This window comes from Sminthopsis crassicaudata, chromosome 1 (assembly GCF_048593235.1).
Source record: "Sminthopsis crassicaudata isolate SCR6 chromosome 1, ASM4859323v1, whole genome shotgun sequence".
Lineage (NCBI taxonomy): Eukaryota > Metazoa > Chordata > Mammalia > Dasyuromorphia > Dasyuridae > Sminthopsis > Sminthopsis crassicaudata.
This window is the reverse complement of record NC_133617.1, coordinates 723,523,963-723,544,710: the sequence shown is the minus strand read 5'-3', so window position 1 is coordinate 723,544,710 and position 20,748 is coordinate 723,523,963. Positions and strand designations below refer to the sequence as shown.

General features: G+C 35.0%; 1 protein-coding gene across 1 annotated transcript in view; it reads right to left on the bottom strand.

Moving 5' to 3' along the window:
* The window catches only part of FOXP1 (forkhead box P1), a 265,651-nt gene that overhangs the window by 21,934 nt on the left and 222,969 nt on the right, over positions 1-20,748 (bottom strand). Inside the window, 2 exon segments of the mRNA XM_074284103.1 lie at positions 8,649-8,732; positions 19,913-20,000. Coding sequence (XP_074140204.1) covers positions 8,649-8,732; positions 19,913-20,000 — 172 coding nt within the window.

Below are 20,748 nucleotides of genomic sequence, written 5' to 3'. Positions count from 1 at the left end.
CTCAAAACTATTATCAAAAGATTGAAAGAAGAGGCTTAACAAAATAAAAGTGGAAATTAACATTATTGTAATTATTCCATCAAGCAGTCCTCCATAATGGTTTATAGTAGATATATGATTTTCCAGGGAGTTGTTTATTGAAAAGCCTATCATCCCAAAACAAAATGGATCAATTAAAATATCCAGAGGTTACATATCTTAATGCATTATTCCCATTTCCATATATAAAATAATAGTTGTTTACCAAACTCTACATATTTCATCTTCCACTTCAGTTAAAGTACCACATCTACTTTCTCCCTCCATTCTCAGATTAAATCCCAACTCTTCTCTACTGCTTATTTCTGCGTCTTGGAGATCCTCAGGTGGCATTTTTTTGGGGGGGAAATCTTTCTGGATTCCTTTTCTTCTACTCTATTAACATTCCTTTTCCCTCTAATTACCTTGTATTTACTCATTTATGCATGTTACATATGTGCAAATAAAATATCTTAATTTTAAGGCCAGAGGGGGGAGAAGAGAGAGAGAGAGAGAGAGAGAGAGAGAGAGAGAGAGAGAGAGAGAGAGAGAGAGAGAGAGAGAGGATCTCCAATGCCTAATGCCTTCTGGCACTTAAATGTTTTATCTGAATAGAAGATGACACTAGTGACTCTCCATCAAGCAAAACCATTTACTTAAAACAGTTTTCTTACCTGTCCCCAAGCCACCCCCTCTCCTTTTTGCTGGTTACATTTGCAATTATCCAACCATAACCTTCTGAAGGGCTTACCCTTGTAGTTCATGGCTCACATTTACCTGACTGTTGGCCAGGGTTAAGGGAGCAGACTATGGCAATGGAGAAGGATAAAGCCAACTGACCCCCATTGGGATGTGACCCATGAGCTTGGTTTCATTAGTACCATACTCAAAACAATCGACTCAGCCTGCCACAGTCCACATAAGCATCAATTTAAGCAAAAACTCCAAAGAAATTAATTCATGAAACCAAGAATCTCTGCAGATGTGACTGTGCCAGAAGGTCCCTGCTTGGAGCCATCCTGCTTTGAGAGAAAAAAAAAAAAAAAAAAACATGGTAGCAGACAGACTCCTAAAATGGCAGAGCTTATCTTATGATTTCCTTAATAATCAGCTAACAAAGTGAACAAATCATTACCACTTCTAATTTGGCTTATAGGCTCCCCCTTTGAACTAATTTATTGGAGAGTGTTGGGTTTTTTTTTTTTAAGTTTTCATTTATACTGCTTGGTTTTTTTCTTTGTAATTTAAATATATTATTTAGTGTTTCATGAATGAGTAGGTCATTTATATATATATATGTATATATATATATATATAAATAGATATATATATATATATATATATTTTTTTTTTTTTTTGTGAGAGAAGTAATACTAAAATTTAACAATGAGTAAACACTAGCTTTCATGATGCCAGAGCAGACCAACTTTGTTATATTTCAGAAGGGGGGGGGGGGAGAAAAATATCAAACTCACTTGATTTTATTTCTGATGTACAAAATCAAACACCACTCAAACATTTGATAAGTGCTAGTAAACCCAAAGCATTTTAGTATATGTGTATAAAGACAGTGAATGATTTCTTCCTTTGGAAAAGTCATAGTGATAACATTTCACATCCATTTCAAAAGGTGTTCAACTATTTTACTTTATAAAAAGCTTAATACTTGGTCTGCTTCTACTAGAAGACCAAAAAAATTCTATAAAGGTCACTATTCTCCACTGGAAGAACTGGAAGTCAGTAACATTTCTTCAAGCTTTGGAGCACAGGTAGCAACGAGAAATAAATAGTGAAAAAGAGGAGAGGGAGAGGGGACTTTAACAGGCTTGACAAATGACACTGTGATTCACACCCACTGCTGGGCTGCTACTAATAAGCTACAGAGGAAGCAGCCAATCTCAGCTAATTACCAGATAAAATTGTATTGTAAGGACTCTAATTAGGAGATGCTTATGGAGGTGATCTAATGATTAAACGCTGCATTCGAATGACCCCCACCATCAATGTGCAGTGGTGCAAGATGTCACTGGAATATTTTGTAGAAACAGTAATTCTATTTCAAGGAGGGAAGGCAGTAATATTTGTAATAATGGCTATGAGGTAAACTAATTAAAAGACAGTTCCTAGAGGAAGAGTGTGGCTTGGAGCAGCTGTGGCCGTTCCAAAACAAAGTGCCAAATCTCAACAGAGGAGCTGCAGTCAAGTGGAAAATTTCTGCCTGACCTCTGCTCTTGCTATTAATTTGCAGGAAAACTAATGACACATATACATATTCCCACAAAATTGTTCTAATTGCTAATTTGCCAAAAGAGCCCAGTTTCCAAATTAAACATGACTGCAGTCTGTGAGGAAAAGAACACAAGGCTGGGACTCCAGAATATTGGGGGCTTCCTCTCTCATAACCGTCAGTGACGTGGACCAACTCCCAAGTCAAGAAAATGGTGACCATGGCGACCCTGTCAGCTGCTACCCAAGTTTTACTTTTACCCCTTCTGTTTGATGATACTATCAACTTGCTTTGAAAGAGGGAATGATCTTCTAAGACTGAGGTCACAGGAAAGAAAATACTGGGGGGTGGGGGAAGGATTAGAGAAAGGCTCTATTTTCATCCCAAACTTCCTTTTTTTAATTAAGGGGTATCTAGAAAATGCAGACAAAAAATTAATTATGGAATTAGAACATAAGCACAAATTATGAATAGTGTTGGTTTTGTTGTAATCTTGAAATATTCATCTTAATTGTAAACTATTAAATCTTAATATAATCATCAATTAGAAATGAAAGTGTGTGTGTGTGCTTGGTTTTTGATTGCAGTTGAGGTTTTAGAAGATAATTATACAGGGGCAAAGAGCAGGAAGGGATTGGACTGGGAGGGTTTCTTTTCCTGATGGAAACCTGATTTTTCTTATTGTGTTCATTTTCTATTTAAAAAGAAGTTGCTATGTTTAGAAAAGTCGGTAACACCTAATATTTTGTTTGCAGCAATTTCCATCATGTGGTGATTTCGGCTTAAGATAGCCTCCCTGAAACTTTCAGAGATCCATGTCGCTGAAGCTGGCCGAAGAAACTCCAAGTTTTATTATTTTCTTTGTATTAAGAAAGTTATTTGCACTTGGAAGACAGATCTCCTCCCCTGGAAGTTGAGCTGCTAAATAATAAGCAAGGAAACATTAACTAATAGAACATTTCCATAAGCTATTATGATTGTATCAACCTTCAATATCCTGCCTAATACTTTTTATTAACCTTTACTGCTAAACAGTAACCTTCTTTCCCTTTTCAAGATGATGTGTGAGTCACCAACAATTTTCATAAACAAACCAGCGAGGGCAACTCCTTGACAGAAATGGACTTGTTTTAAGTGGCTCCATAAGAAGTCAATTTTATTTTTGTTTGTGTTCATTTCTGTCTTACAGGAACAAAAGCCAAGGCTGAAAACCAAGTACCAAACGTCCTGATTGTGCAGAACAGTAGGACGGCGTGGCTGGTTTGGGGAACCAGCTTGTCTGCCATCAGTACTGCTGGTCAGATCAGAGCTAAAGCTGATGCTGTAACTGCTGAGAATGTCTGGACATTAATCACTCTTCTTTAAAACCTGTTTCTAAAGGCAGCAGGGGAGTTCCCACACAGAGGGGAGGGCAGTGCAGTGGGTGGTGGCCTAAGGCTTTGTCAAGAGATGGTGTCTTCCTTTACTATTTTAGTCTGGACACACTGCTATATTAGATGCTGGCTCTGGCAAAGAGGGATCATTTAGCAGGTGTTATTATTGGCAGTGATACTAAAGAAACCTAAGTTGAGGAGTGGGACTTAATGAAAAACAGTATATAAAAACGGCTTTTGTGTGCCGTATTTGAGAATCTCTTTTCACCGCTGTATTACATTATTTTTCAAACTATAAAGTATAGTTACAGTAACTAGAATGCCCAGTCATTACTTCAACAGTTAAAAGGCTTTTTGGATACTTTGTTTTTACAGTTGCTAAAAACACTTTCCAAACAGTCCTAATTGCTATGGTGGAGTAAAAGAAAATACATAAAAAAGGAATATCTAACAGAGCATTTCATTTAAAATGCCCAAGTCCCTGTAAATGTTTTATGTCAATTTCATAAAGATGGATGTACTACCAGGTACACATAATTACTTGTCCACTGGTATAAAAGAATACTATTTCCCCCTCTGTATAGTGAGATACACTTCAATATTAGGTAATATTCCAAAGCAGACTGCGACTTTAACCAATATCATAAAATATCACTTATGGTTTTCCTGACAGTGAAGTCTACTAAAGTTTTTTTTTTTAACTAATTAGAAAAAAAAGTCAAAATGAAGAGATGACTAAGTTGTTGTTAATTGTTTTGTAGTGTGCACAATGCTCAAAGGAAATACTTCAGCAGATTATACCCTAATGATTACAGCATTTATTCTGGAGGAGGTCAATGTGAAACTCTTTGGGTAAAAGAGGTAGATATTCACTTTCTAACAATAGGCAGTGATATTTCCTTAAATTTTGGGCTGAAAATGTAACTGCATCCAAACCATCAACCAAATTTATTACAATCTATATTTTAATTTACTGTAAATATTGATCATAATCTCAGTAAGAAACTTAAGAGACTATTTAATACCAACTCTACCTGAAACTCTACTTCTCTACAACATCAAGGATAAACTGATCTTATTTCTGCTTGAATATCCTTAGTGAAAAAGGTATGATTCGCTCTCAATGGATCCAAGCAGAAAGACTCAAAACAGTGGAATTCTTTTCTGTGTGCACACATACACTAAAACATTATCTTCCAAGGGGATATTTTGTGTGTACCAACAACTGTTGCTATATATCCTCGTGACCCAGCAAATGTCCTTCCAATGGGTAATACTTGACAAATAGGCAAGCTCCTTGCCTGACTTTCCCTTCAACCTTAAGTATTCTTTTCCTTCCTTTTTTCATTTTCTTGAAATTTGAGGTGCTCCAAGTCCTCTCATGCTTTAATGAAAGGCTCTCAGATGAGTCCCATACACCAACATATTGTCTTCTTAAATATGTTTTTCACTTGAAGCCTTATTTCTATATTGTGGGGAAGGGTTTTATTCTCCTTTAGGGAATTCTAAAAGTATAAGCAGGCAGGTGGAGATGGAATTGTGGAGGGTCACCCCTTGGAAACCTGAGGTAAGCACCGTGAGAGCAGGGCTGGCTTTGGTTTGGTCTGTGGATGCCAAAGCATTGACTGCAATTCCTGGGATAAAGTAGGAACTGAACTGACTTGAAAACTAGTCAAGGCAACATAACTCACTGATGATTAAAAAGAATGACCCTTTTTCTGATGTCTTGAGGTACAAGATGAGTAAAAAAAAAAACCTATTTAACAATTCTGGATTGGCAAGGGAGAAGAAAGAGTACTTGTTTTAGTAGACAATGCCAAAAAGAAGGTCTAGGATAGGCTGTTATTCTGAGTATCCAAAAGTGCTGGAGCACCTTATATCATATAACTAAATGAGGAATGAGGACACAAATGCTGGACAAACAAAATTCTTTTCCAAGTAAGAGGCTTGACTTTACTTTCTATAAAATAAGTTAAAAATCCTTTAACCAGAAACAGAAAAAAATATTTTTAATAAACTACCATACCACTGGATAGGCCAAATATTCTTCTGGGTTTGAATCCTTCATCAAGAATGGTTGAAAATGAAGAGATATACATAAGGATATTAATCCTGACCCACATCTAGTATTCTATTATTTAGGGAGGAATAAATTAACCACACATGAAAGTTCCATCCAACAGACATGGTCACCAGATATCCCTGGAACCATGAAGTTAAAAGAATTGGGAGTTTGCAGGGCATGCGTATTTTTTTCACAAGGAAGACAAAATTTATGCAAAATATCGTACTTCTATATTTTATAATTAATTTCCAGATGCTTCAGCTATACATATTTTAATAATTTCTGATTTATAAGATGGTATCTATAATAAAATTTTCTATTTTTCAATAAATGAAAAGAAGGCAGTTTCAATCCAACAACAGAATGTCACACAATATAGGCCTGTCAGGCACCAATTTTTACTTCTAACATGTAAGTTAAAGGATAAGGAATTTATAATGCTGCCTGTGAAGGAAACCACTTTTCATATACAAATGTGATCTTTTTTTTTTCAAAGGGTAATACAACAGTACATTTACATAAACTAATCCAAACAATCTATGTATTTGACAATGGCAAACCTCACACAGACTGCCTATTGTTGGTTTACATCTTGGAGTTCTTTATGTTGGCTTGTAACACTGCTCTGGCTGTCAAAGGCTTGACTTGGACTCTAAATAAATGGTTATAGAAGTGCTGTGCAGCGATATTGGACTTCTTTGCAAAAGAAAACCTGCTGTGTATGAATTCAAAAGCTATTAATTTTTCAGTCAAAAATATTCGTGCCTATTTCTTTTAATAAAGAAACACTGTGCTGAGCAACTGAGAGATAATGTTGACTAGTGGTACAGAATTTTCAATAGAGCAGTTAAAAATAAATTTAGTAGGAGGTCCCCATCAAAGCTATAATTTTCTAGAATGTAAAACATTTTTTTTAATACCAATCAAGACAAACCTTCTTTCCCTGTTCATTTTTTTTTTTTTCAGCTGCCATTCCCTGTTTATTGGCGGCTTACCACTAGTCTTCATGGCGACACCAACTGGTATTTTTGTAGCCGATTTCATTAAAGTAGGCTTGCATATGGTGCTGCCTGCCAATACTCTGAACTGATCACTAGTTGAGCAATACGTGACTCCTTGCAATTACTTCTCCTTAGTTTTTAAATCCCTCTTCCTGTGGGGGCGCTGCTGTTTGGAAAGGTTCCTGTGTCTAGTGTTTTGCAACCCAAGCATTATTCTGCCATTGTTATTTTTCATCCATCTAGAAAGAAAGACAGAAGCCAAATCTTATTCTCTCTTCCATATTGCTAGGTCTACACATGGAAGGTCATCTTGAAAGGAAACTTTCACCTGCAGACCAGAATGATTTGACGATTTTCAGATAGTTTCCTGGCAAGAAGTTTTCTTTGCGACTGGTTGAACTCATCTGACAAGAGGTCACCCAAGTAATTTCAGGGATTTAATGAATTTGCTTCACTGGGTTCAAGCTTCTCCTAGATCCCTTCCTAAATGAAAAAGTGACCAAGAGAGTTGACTCTGGATTCCACAGTTATGTCAAGTTGGGGAGCTGTTTTCTAGGAGCCTACGCATGACTTTTGTAGCCATTTATTATAGAATACATGGAAATGGAGAATTCTATTCTAGTAAAAATGGATGTGCGGAGTGTTTAATGATTTTATGTTCTATATCTCTGTAATGTGTTCTGTTTCAGACATTAATTTTGTCTGCCAACTGCATCTTGGCAGGCTACCATATTTGCTGGGTTAATAGTCTGACTCCGTTTTATTTCTATCACCATAAATCATACATATATGGGTGTGTGTTTGCTTTATTTATAGAAAAAAATCAGTCAAAACAGATAAACCAATACTTTGCCATTATGCTGCATCATTGCATATTGATTAAAATTGCTAGTACTAACTATAGATTGTCAACGCTCAATTAATTTTCACACAGTGACTCAAGGCAAAAATCAAATAAAGGCAGTGTACCTTTAAATCTGACAAATCTTAAAATCAAGAACCAAAGCACTCTCTCCATTTTGAATAATCAGTTAAAACTACTAGGAAATCTTAAAGAAATATACAAATTTGGGAAGCACAACCATTAAAGTAACAATTTGCAATATGAGATGAGGCCCAAGAAGAAGCCTTTAGTTAAGATAACATCATTCAGGATTTAGATCAACTACCTAAGCTCAGAAGACAATGGGCTTTCATTTAATATTACCCACTTCTACATGAAAGCTGATCACTTTGAAGTCCCTTTAAGTTTAATTCTCTTACCCTTAGATTTGGAATAAATTCCCTTTCACTCATCTCCTACTCTTAGAATCTATAATTTTCAGTAAGACTCAGGTCAAATGCTATATCCCACATAAGGTTTAACTGAGGCACCCAGATATTGCAGAAATGGTCTTGCAGGCTTAGAAGCAGGAAGGGGCCTTGGAATCCATTAAATATGATCCTCATTTTAAAGATGAAGGAATTAAGACTGGGAGAAGTTAAGCAATTTGCCCAGAAGGGTCAAACAGTCAAAGCCAGACTGGAATCCATGCACTTGGACTGCAGAGTCAGTATTATTTCTACTGTTTCATGATGCTTTATTTGTATATGTTTTATACTTAATTTTGGAAAGTAAGTATGCTTACTTTACTATCTCTCTCCCCTCCTTCCCAGAGAAAATTTATTTTTGTCTCTGCATCCTTAGCATCAATTTCAGTGCCTAGAAACACAGTAGAACACTAAAATGCTTGTTGAATAAATGAGAAAAAAAAAAAACCTTCAAGAGAGAGGAAGAGTGAGAAATGATGAATTCCTTAAAATCAACCCAAGTTAATAATCTTCTAGTCATTGTCATGTGATTACAGAGGAGCATTTCTTTATTTTCCTTGACACTTTTTCAAAGTGGAACATACTTCTTCTTGGGCAGAAAGGAGACTACAATGAAAGGTTTTGAGTTTATCATCCTACATATTGGTACTTACAGGCTGAGGGGTGGCTTTGGGTTCAGTTGACTTTACATGGAGATGGGTCATCATCGCTTGTAGGCGCTCTTTGTCTTTTGCAAGCTAGAGGGAGGGCAGACAAGGAATGTCATTATTTTTATGAATAAAATACATTACAGCTTTAACATCCCAAATGATGCTTATTTCTAATTAAACTTTTGGCACCATAGCGCATGACCAAACAGTTTTTATTGCTTAATTGTTTTGAAATCTATATGCCTATTGCCAAACTAAAACTAATTTGTGATGCCCAGTGTATTTCTCAATACAAAATACATTAGACTCTTAACTGGGGAGCTCTAGACCTGCTGGCACCAAGGGGTTCATTGTAGCTCTGACAGCTAGAAGACAACAGTGAATCATGTCTATTAACCAATCCTACTCAGAGAAAAGCCAAGGGAAAATGAGTTATGCAGCTAAATCTCATAAATTCTTTGTTGCAACAGTAAAACACAGACACACAGACACATACACCCAGACAAATGAACACAGTTTATGCAAAATTAACCTCAAATTTGTTATACACATCCTAAAACAGTGGTGAAGTACTAGGATATTCATAGAGTGTGAGGGCAAATATTTTCTGCTCTAGGAAACCACACGACAACTAACAACAGTGCATAGAATGTCAGGTCTCTCTTTGGAATAAAGTTGGAAGACGCTCATTTTGTCAAAATTCCAAGCCCCTCGTATACTTTCATCTAGTCAGGATGTAATTTTCTCCTAAAAGAAAAGGAATTTTTCAGTTCTTTGCAAATAGTAGTAGCTCACTAAATATTTGTTGAATGATTTCCTCTACCCTGCCTAAGAACAGACCTTGGGGGGCAGATTTGCTCCTAAAGTATTTTGATAGGCCAAGAAAAGATCTGGCAAAAGGAACTAAGGGGAAAGTGAAGGCACCTTTTTTGCAAGAGAGAAAGTAAAAGTACTTGAGAGAAGATGATAAAGGAACAATTGAGGAAAAAGTAAGGCACAGACTTGAATCCACTGAGCCATTTCTACAAAAATAGTGGGGGGAAGGGTCAGGTTACAGATTTATTTTGAAAAGGGAAGTCATATTCATCCCAATACTACCTGGTCTAAGAGTGGAAGAAATGCTTTAAGGCTAGATGTGGTCTGAATTTGGACAATGGATTTTTGTCCTGTTATATAATTAATCCAAGAATCATTTAAAATCAATTAAGAATGAGATTTTTAAATTAAATTGTTCTTTTAAAATGGGTCCAAAAGCAAACAAGAGTAGAAGACATTTTTATCTTATTTTATCCTAACTGGTTGGTCCATTCCAATCCATATCACATTAAATTTCTTTTCCCCTTGTAGTTCAGGGAGAAATAAAAAAGCCTTAGAGCCTTAGCATTTATCTTTCAACAAACAGGAAATGAAAATGTTACCATATTAGGAACAACTTTATGTCACTCATGCTCTGTTCTCTAGCAAGTTATTGAATAGCCAAACGAAAAGATGTTCACAATACATAATACTAAAGGAATGTGAGGTTTCCAACAGTGATTCAGCGAGAACAATTAAAATGTCAGGAATGAAGGTCTTTCTGCAGGAGTACTTTGTTTTATATGTAAGTTTCTCCAGATTTGGGACACAAATGTTTCAAAATAGCTAGGCTTACTTAAATCTACATTTTGGTCATTAAGTGAGAAATACTGAAATAGATATACCATTTAAAAAATTAGTTTATCTATAATATCCAAGGGGGGAAAAAAGTTGATCTTTAAAAAATATACTGGAAGAGGATAGAGATAGGGTCTGAATCTGTGATTTCATTGTTATAGAGAATCTTATGAGGAAGAGGAAATTCCCTCTATCGACAAAGGTCAATCCCTTTTGTCTAAGTGACAGTCTATAGAGGGTTGTCTAGATAAAGTGACTGGTTAAGCAGAGGTCACACAGCCAGTTCTTGTCTAAGGGAAGACTTCAAATCGGGTCAACCCTGAGTTCAAGGCCAGCTCTTTATCTGCTATGTCACACTCTCTCTTATATTTCCTAGACAGGGACCCAAATTTTAAATCAATATCTGAGATTAATTGGAAGATTGAATGTATAATATTAACTGATAAAAGTTTCTTCAAGTTTCAGCTAAAAATCCAACTTCTGTAAGAAACATTTTCTAATCTCCCTTGAAGCTACTGATATCCATTTAAGATTACCTCCACATTATCATGTATACATCTTGTCTGTACATAACTGTTCATATGCCATCTCTCCCATTCCATTGTGAACTACAGGGGCTATTTTTTTGGTTGTTGTTGTTGTTTTTTTTTTTTTTCCCCTGTATCCACAGTGTCTGGCATACAGTAAGTGTTTAATAAGAGTTTTTTGACTTGCCACATAGTAAATCTCTTGTGGTGAATCTTTACAGGAGAATATAAGCATCTCCAAGAAAGGGACCATTTTGGCTTTATATCCTCAGTGCAAGTGATAGGCACTTAAATAAATGTTTATTTGAGTAATATTTCATTATTCTGATTAAAGTTGTATCATATTGGTTGATCATGATTGAAAGGAAAAGTGATAAAACTAGGCTAAGTAAAAATGCATTGTTTAGGTCTAATTCAAAACCAAAGCTATACACTCAGGTAGGTGATTGGGTCTTTGTGACAGGATGGAAAATTTAGAGGGCATAAAATACATTGGTTTGAAGGTGCTTCCTACTACCCATTCTTATCAGGGTCAAGCGTAGCAAGAAATAGAAGCAACCTCATACTGGGAATTACTTTCCTTTTGCAGCATTCCCTATGAGCCTATACTGCAAGTTTCAATGGCATTCCAAGCAACTGTTGCCCCAGGTTCAGAAATTGTTAGACTTCTCTATTAACATTCTTATACCTTTATTATAAGGAACAGTTTTCCTTAGTTGGCTTTCCCTAACAACTTAATTTCAGTGCTTTCCCCTTCTTATTTCCTGTTTATTTTGATATATATTGCATGTAGCTATTTGCATGTTATCTCCCCCATTAGATTGCAAAGTTCTTGAGAGCAGTAACTGCCTTTTGTCTCTTGGTATCTCTAGTTCTTAGCACAGTTCCTGGCACATAGTGGGTACTTATTGTTTGGTAACTTCAAATGGAATTGGATTGTTCCATTTGCAGATTGTTTCACCCTGGTTTTACCTCTTCCATTATATTTTACTCATTTAATTGGCCCATATTTCTTCTGGGCAAGAGAAGAAAATACAACACATTAATGGAGAGTTTTAATAGTTCAGAGCTTTGGGGGGTAAAATATTTCATAAAGTTGGTTTAAATGAAAATTACTTTATATTCTTGGAGTTTGTTACTGAATTTTAATTTTCAATGCCATCCCCTTCTCTTAAGCTTTGCAAGTTCTAAAGGATAAAGCAACAAAGCATGACCCGGGGGCAAGGGTCAAAGGCTCCAAGTATGAGGTTCAAGCCAGTCACTTATTGGCTACTTGGAGCTATTAACTTGACATCTCAGCTTTTTTTTTTTTTTTTGTAGAATGGGAATGATACCTGCATTTGTAACTTGTCTCAAGAACTCATTATAAAGAAAGTGCTCTTAAATGAAAGCATTTGAAAATGTATCTACTTTTCTGTTGCATTAGCTATTATTGTTGGTAATATAACATTACTAAATGTACAATATTTATATAAGTGTTACCCATGCTTTCAATACTGCAACTTGTTTCTATATGTATGTATACACACATACACAAAACACTAGAGAAGTGTTTAAAATTTTTCAATGATTTTCATGTATTTTTAGCTCATTGGATCCCTACAACTAAATAAACTAAATATCTCCATTCTCTATGTTTGGAATCATTAGAATAAGAGAATATGAACAAGAGATCTTTGGTAAATATATTTCAATACCTTCAGAAACACAAATTCCCATGAAAAGAGGGCAGAAACAGAGCCAATGAACACATAGTACACTTTCCCTAGCCAACTGTCATTGGGTGAGATTTTTTTTCAAAGTAATTTAAATGTTAAGTTACCCATTTTTAGTCAAAAGTAGACTAAGCATAGGGTATTGTAAAGGGAATGTGACAGAATTACAAATGGAGTGACATGATTTAGTAACAAATAAAAAAAACTGATATTTATGATTTTATTTAGCAAGTCATATATATATATATATATACATACACTTTTCTTTACATGTATATTATAATAGCAATAGTTATATAACACACAAATGTTAGGAAGAAAATATTTAAATAAAGAAACTATAAATATTGTCCTTATGGGACTACTGTTTTATAACTGGATGCTGCATCCTTAGCTGTGCTTCCAAGAATCCTGTCTCTTTTGAGTTCACCCTTCACTTTGAAGTCTTCCTTGCACTTCTCATCCAGGTATTAGTATTTCCCTTTTGTCCTCTGCTCATTTGTATAAATGATGTTTTTCTGTGGTAGAATGCAAGCTCCATGAAGAGAGGGACTATGATATTTTTATCTTTGTAGCCCAATATCTACCATGAAGTCTTAATAAAAAATTACTATTGAATTGGACTGTCACTACAGGAGGTACCTTCCCATTAAGGAACAATTGGAGAGAAAGCCTGATAAATATGGCAGACTGCTCAATAACTTCCTGAACAAGCAACTGTGATGCTCAGAGGAATAAAAAGGAGAACAATACATCAGACTTTAAAACTGGTCCATGAAATCAGTTCTCCTGCCTGTTCTCATTTATTTTGGGCCCTCAGCATGGGCAAGAATTTATCTTCCTTGGCTTAGCTAGTTCATCCTCCTTCTATCATTAAGGCCTAAAATTGAATTTCAAATACATTAACTAAGTTAAGCAATAGAGAAAAGTTGGTACTATTTTCACCATACTGATCATCTTTCTTTGCAGGACAGAGAGCTCTATCACTATCTTCAAGGCAAAAAACTGATGAATTAAAAACTCATACTTTGGATCGGACTCATGATTAAACTTATTTTATATGTAGTCATAATAACTAAATTTTAAGTCCCAATTTGATCAGTATATGGAGTAGGGGTGGATTTCTGCCTGAAAAGAATTAGTAGAGAAGGTAATTACTTATTTTACTTTGTAGAATTTTTGAGCTAGAAGAGAGTCATTTGGAAGGAAAACAGAGCCCTAAAATAGAAGCCCGTGACTTGCTCATGGCTAGCTACATCATATGTAGACACTTTGCATCCAAGTGCTAGTCCAATATTCTTTCAACTACACTAACCTGTTTTCTCGGGAATTAAAATAATACACTTTTTGGCTTTCAAAATTGCTATGAATATCCATATACATTAATTTATTTAAGGGGAATATATACAAGGAAGGTAAACATAAGTCTCTGAGGACAGAAAAACTAGGGCAACAGTTTAATCAAGAATAAATAAGAGGGGAATTCATTTGTCAAAGTGAATACTTACCAAACATTTATTTTTGACCCAGTCAATAAAACTAACAATTTAAAAAAAAAGGATTCCCCACAGTCACAGTGAATATTTTAAAATAACTTCTGTAAGCCCTCCTATAATGCTCAGGTATTGGACAATACAAGATTCATTTCCCACCAATCTAAAATTTTCCTTACTTTTATTGTATTCTGTCACCATTTTAACATTCCTTAAATGTTATTATTAAAGATTCTCTTGACATTTAAAGCAGACACACACTAATACTCAGTCATAGTCTAGGAATTCTAATGCTCATGTAGTTAGACAGCATTTTAAATTATGAAAAATAAAATCTCATGGTTTATAATGCAAGACATAGGAGTGAAAAATCCCAAGGGTTCCCCTCCCCCCCTTTTCTCCCTCATCTTTGGTCACAAAGCAGTTGCAATCTAAAGGCATGGTGCTATTAGTACCTCCCCATCATTCATTGGAGCTCACTCAGAAGAAGTCATAGGGGCTTGGCAGGCCACAGATGTGAGGAAGCTCTCATCAACATTGCCCCAAATGGGGTTACAGAGGTCTAAAAATGGATACTATTAGTGATATTATCAGAAATGGGTTTGATTACAAACAGAATGATTTAAGGAAGAAGTTATTTTATGTAAAATAGCTATAGTAATTGCTTTGTGATGATTTTAATGCCTCATTTTGTCATCAGGACATGTATCATTTTCTCCTTGCTGATTCTTCACTCTAATCTATAGTTCTTAATGCCAAGATAGTTAGGAAGGCCTTATCCACAAGTCTATTTTTGGCCTCTTAAAGTGGAGAGAACACTGAGTTACTAAGACCCTAGGTTACCATTTAATCAACATGGAAGCAGAGACATAGGGAGGACGGGAGATACTTCACAGAACGTTCAAAAGCTGCCACTAGTATCAGTTTATAAACTTTTCCACATTTTCTCAAGAAAAAAAGGACTATGGGGTTGTCTCTTCCTATTTACCAAACATCTGGAATGATGTGTCCTTAATTTTGTGTCTCTCATTGACCTATTCTGTTGAGACCATAATATGCCTCAATTGTTAACACCTGTATATGTATGTGTGACCTTCCAAAAAAATATGGAAGAAACAACCAAACTTGGTAGTGATTTAAGAATCATAGTGGTCCCATTATAGAAATCTAATTAATGAAAAATAAGGATGACGATGACTAGTATGTAATGTCTTAAGTTCTGCATAAAGCTTTACAAGTATCATTTAATTTGACCCTTATAATAATCCTGTGATATAGTTGCCATTATTATTATTCTCATTTTACAAATAAGAAAACTGATATATATACACATATGTGCATGCATATATATATATATATATATATATATATATATATATATATATATATATATATATATATATATATATATATATATATATAAAATTAAATGATTTGCTCAGTGTCACTAAGCTAGTAAGTGTTGAAGGTTAGATTTGAACTCATGGTATTTCTGACTCCTGGTCCAGCACCCTCTATTGGCTAAGCCACTTAGCTAGTAATCTATGATTGATAGTAAGCAAATAGCTATGCCACTGGATTTTGAGGTTTGTTTTGCATTTTTAAGGTTCTCTTATTTACTAAAGAGGATTAATATTCCCTTTCTCCTAAGAGTTACTAAAGTGGTCTTTGCTGATTTCTTTCTAAACCTTAATATTATTGGCTAATAATCTGCAAAGGAGAATTAGTGGCCCATTTTATAAACAGCAAGTAAAGTCTATTTGAATTTACCACAGATTTTGCAACCAAAAAAAAAAAAATGGATTTGATAGAGTAGCATTAATTTGTGTTATTAGTCCATTTAAAATTTTTTTAAAGAGCCATATTAAAAATATTTTGAGGGCTGTCATTTAAGAAAAGGATTATACTCTGAGGTTTCACCTGGGAACAATGGTGAAAAGTAGAGAAGCTATTTAGGCTGAATAGAAGGAAACATCTTCCTAATAACTAAAGTTATCCAAAGAGAAAATACTGGGAAGAAATTCCAGCAATGGCTCCCACAAAGGGACACATGGGGGAAATCCTTGTTCAGGTCTGGTCAGACAAGATGGCCATTAGTCACTGCCTGTCCTGAGATTCTGAGAAACAGCAACTATTCTCTGTCTGATCACATGGAAATTTTCAGAGCTGGAAGAATTAGCAATTCCCTAAGGAAAAACCTCAATATTCCTAGATATTACCTAATCTCTTTTTCCCTTAATGCAATTATTCCAAACTTTTTAGGACTTTGCCATGCACTTCTTTTAAAAGTTTCAGGCCACATGACAGTTTTTGAATTCTGATAATTCAAGTTAATATTATGACCCTGAAGAACCTTTCTGATATAACTCTGGCATTTGCAGTATGAAGCTAAACTTGGAACAGGGCAGCACATCTGATCACCAGACAGTAAACAAGGCAATAAAGATAGCAAAGAAATACAAACTCTGGTTACCACAATTTTTGCCATTACCTACATTCCAATACCATACCACTGATGGTTCAGTACTTGACTAAATAATCATTTAAGGAATACAATTCTTGGGGCAGCTGGTTGGTGTAGTAGACAGAGCACCAGCCCTAAAGTCAGGAAGACCTGAGTTCAAATCTGACCTCAGATACTTAACACTTCTTAGCTCTGTGACCCTGAGCAAGTGATTTGACCCCAATTGCCTCAAAAACAACAACAACAAAAGGAATCCAATCCTTTCAACTTTTTACATGTCCAATAGATGAACATCCACTGTAGTTGTTGAAGCAAAATATTTTTTTTTTATAATTTCAAACCATGATACTCCCATTCAGCTAAGTACTAGCATTTTTTCCTACCCCCCTCACCCCAGCAGCTTATAGTCTTTTACTCAACTATATACAGGGAACAACTGCCAGATTATCAGGTATTTTCTGATTTTTTTTTGACTTCTATTTTTCCTTGTGTCTTCTGTTTTCCATATCTGTATCTACTCATTTTCAAAATGGGGGGTAGCAGGCTATAAATGAAATGGATGGTCTGAAATAATAATAATGGCAAGTCATTTTGGAAATTCTATATATACTTTAAATTCATATTAAAAAGCTTTGATGAAGATATACTCAAATCAAGATGAGAATAAAATAACTCACAAAATGATGCAGTTTTTGAAGAGAAAGTAGAATCAACTGAGCTGAAAGGTAGGCTAGCCCCAAAATATGTTCCATGTCCTGGACTTATGTCTCCTGTGGCATGTATATTAGGAAATCCTTCCCTTCCTTCCCCTCTCCTCTCTTCTTTCTCTTTCTATCTTGGTCTTTTAGCTTTCTCAATAAATATAGTGCCTGGAATTATCAAATGAATTTAATATTTACTTATTGTTTGTTGGCTGACAAATCTTTTTTTTTAAAGTGTTAACCAGTCTAAAATCCTGGGATGCTCAATTTAATATCTGTGGTTATTTCCTTCCATTCTTTTCTCCATAAGAAAATATTCTGTAAATACCCTTAAATATTTTCCATCTGCTAACTTCCTAACCTTGTCTTTCTCTTAGCACAAAACTTTTGATCTGGAAAGACCAATGGAGATCACCTAGTCTAATATCTTTATTGTGTGCACATAGTCAATATGTGAAAACTTTTAGTGTTACCTGGAGTTGGTAAAGAGGGGAGCTAATAGTCATAATGGCTAGACATGCTTCCTACTTCCTAGTATAAAATATGGCAGCCCTAAGAGGATGGAATGGAGATAAGCATTGAGGAAAGAAAAGGGAGAGTTAATCATGTTGAGAAGACTAGTAATGAATGAGGTCAAAGCAGCCAGGGTACTTTATTCTTGCAACAGTGAATTAAAAAAAAATATTCCAAATTTTCATTTTGCAAAGAAATAGGGGCCATAGAATTAGTCCTCCTTTTCCATAAATGTGACAAAGTTCTTTTAGTTTAATTACTAATAAAAGACACTTCTTTGAAACATTATAAAAGATGTACAATGGTGAAATTGAGGGACACATGGTAATTAAAACCTTAGCTCACCTGAAGTTTTTGTCTGTAGGGTATAAAATCACTAGTTACTACGGACTGGAATTCTTTCTACCTTCATCTCAGTCTCCTGGCTACACATACTTCTTTAACATTTTAGCTAAAATCCTGTCCTCCAAAGGAAACCTTTTTTTACATTAATGCTAGTGTTTTCATTCTCTTGATTGGCTCTAGTTTGTCAGTTGGTCGTATATAGGTGTTGTGTATGTAGATGTTTTTACTTTCTCTCTCCTATTAGCTAAGACTTTCTTTTAAACAGAGATTATCTTTTGCTTTTCTTTGTATCCCCAGCATTTAACCCAGTGCCTAGAAAATAGTAGCTGCTTAAAAGCTACTTTTAAACTGAATGACTAGAAGTAAAGGCTAAGGAACAAAGAGTATAGCATAACTAAATGAAAGCCTATCATAATCCCCAATTCCTCAATTTTAGCCAATAGCATCAGCTATTTACCATCTAGTTTTCAATCAGGACTTCTGACAAGTTATGATGATGATCTAATAATATTCTACCTCTTGTCTTCTACCCATTCTATTTTAAAAACCAATTATAAAGTAAACTACTCAAAGGGGGTAAGAAAGATAAAGCAGAGCAGCAAGGAACCAGGACAATCCACAAACCAGATAATCAGTGCTTCAACTATAAAAGATTGAAAGAACCTCAAGCTGGTGATATGGAATGATTCTGTGAACCATAACAAATCAGTATACCAATTGAAGTATGAGCCAAGTATCAACTAATCCATATTATTAACTAAATGTGGGATAATTATGAAGTAATAAACATGAAAATCAAGAGCAGACAGGTACTATTTCTAGAAAAATGGAAACAAACAGTCCCAATCTTCTGCAAATCCAACTTGCTTTAATTAAACTGTATCAGCATGAGCTGGTGAAAGACAATTCATTCATTTCAATCTCCCAACAAATCTGAGCTATTTTTTTTACAGTCAAGAAATACACTACAGTAACATTTCACTAAAGAGTTTGAATAAGATTTTGATATTTTGCTATTGGGCCTTTAGTTTTAATAAACCTGATATTGCATTAAGTTTAGACACTGTTCTGAATGATGCTACAATCTTAACTGGCTCAGAAAACATTAAAATTTGGCAAATCCTTAAGCCAAGACAGTCACTGTAAGATAAGTTGATAACCAATTTTAAAATTCCTTTCTGTCTTGAAGAATCACAACAAAAAAGTTTAAGTGTGTTTTTTTGCTGATTTTTCTCTGCAACTATTTGAAGCTGTAAATGACTTAACTCAGTAAAATTCCAAATGTAATTATCTTCTGTACTTAGCCCAGGGCTTTCCATATATCTCCGCACTGCTGTCTTGCATACAAAATAGGCTTTTCGATGGCTGCTGGTAACTATATAATGTACAACATTGTTTTAATTTCCCCTCCTCTGCTAACCTCTTGCCTACACATGAGCATGTGTGTACACACACACACACACACACACACACACACACACTCTCTCTCTCTCTTTCTCTCTCTCTCTCTCTCTCTTCCCAAGTTCCAATTTCTGCCCAGATCAGGCCTGTTGCAGGCAGTTTGTGAATCAGCTAGTAAGTGGGGAAAAAAGAAGCTTCTCCTAATTGACCACATTTAATCAAGAAAATGGATAATTGAGAGAGGGTCACATACATATAAATATACTTAAAAATTAATATTGCAGTTTCGAAAATAGAAATGAGAATAAATTTTCTCAAGGGTTTTAAAAATCACAACAATAGGTTTTGAAATATCCTGTTCCATCAAAAATGAGTGGACCAGAATTCATTACAGCACTGTAAAGATTTGGAAATTGATTAATATTGAGGTAATATTAAAATAAATGTTCTTTTACCTGGAGTTCTAACTGCTGTACAACCTGCATCTGTACTCTACATTGAGCTGTACTTCTATCGTCCAGCGCATGCTCATTGTTGAGATGTCTGCAACAATACATAGAAAATCAGTAAGTGAAATGGACAAACAGAAAGGTAAATCATTAGGAAGATGCGTAATCAAACTGTTGATTCTCTGGTACATGCCCCAATCCCTTTATTGGTGCATGGCCTGCCCTGCTAGTGATCACCATTGATGACTTCTGTAGTCTATTGTAGCATGTTACAACTCATGCATATAAACTTCTTTGAAAAAAAATCCTACCAATCATTTATTTGCCATTTACTCTGTTGAAAGGAAAATTAAGGAGGAGCTAAGGCCATACTTTAAGACTACATTGGTCCTCATTAGGTACACTTTAGGGGAGAGTAAAAACATGCAGATTAATTGTATATGGGAGACCAGTTATATAAGTTTACTTCTAAGGAACAATCTTATAGAATTAAGGGGTCACATATTAATTGTGTATACATTTTAATTTTTAAATGTGAGTGTAAAGAAAAAACTTGCTCAAAAATGGGAAATACATTTTAAACACATGGTATATGAAACATCAATGAATACATGCAAAAAAAATTATACCATTAAAGGAAAAAAAAAGTATGATTTGAGGAAAAAGCAAAACCAAAACAAAAAAGAAGTTGAACTCTAACAGAAATTTAGCACAGCTCCTGGACCTTCTTCATTTCCACATTTTCTTATATGAATGTAGTCAAATCTGAATTATTCAGAAGCTGGTTAGCCAGGTTAAGGATATCTGGGCCTCATGTGGCTACTTCTCTGATTATGTCTACC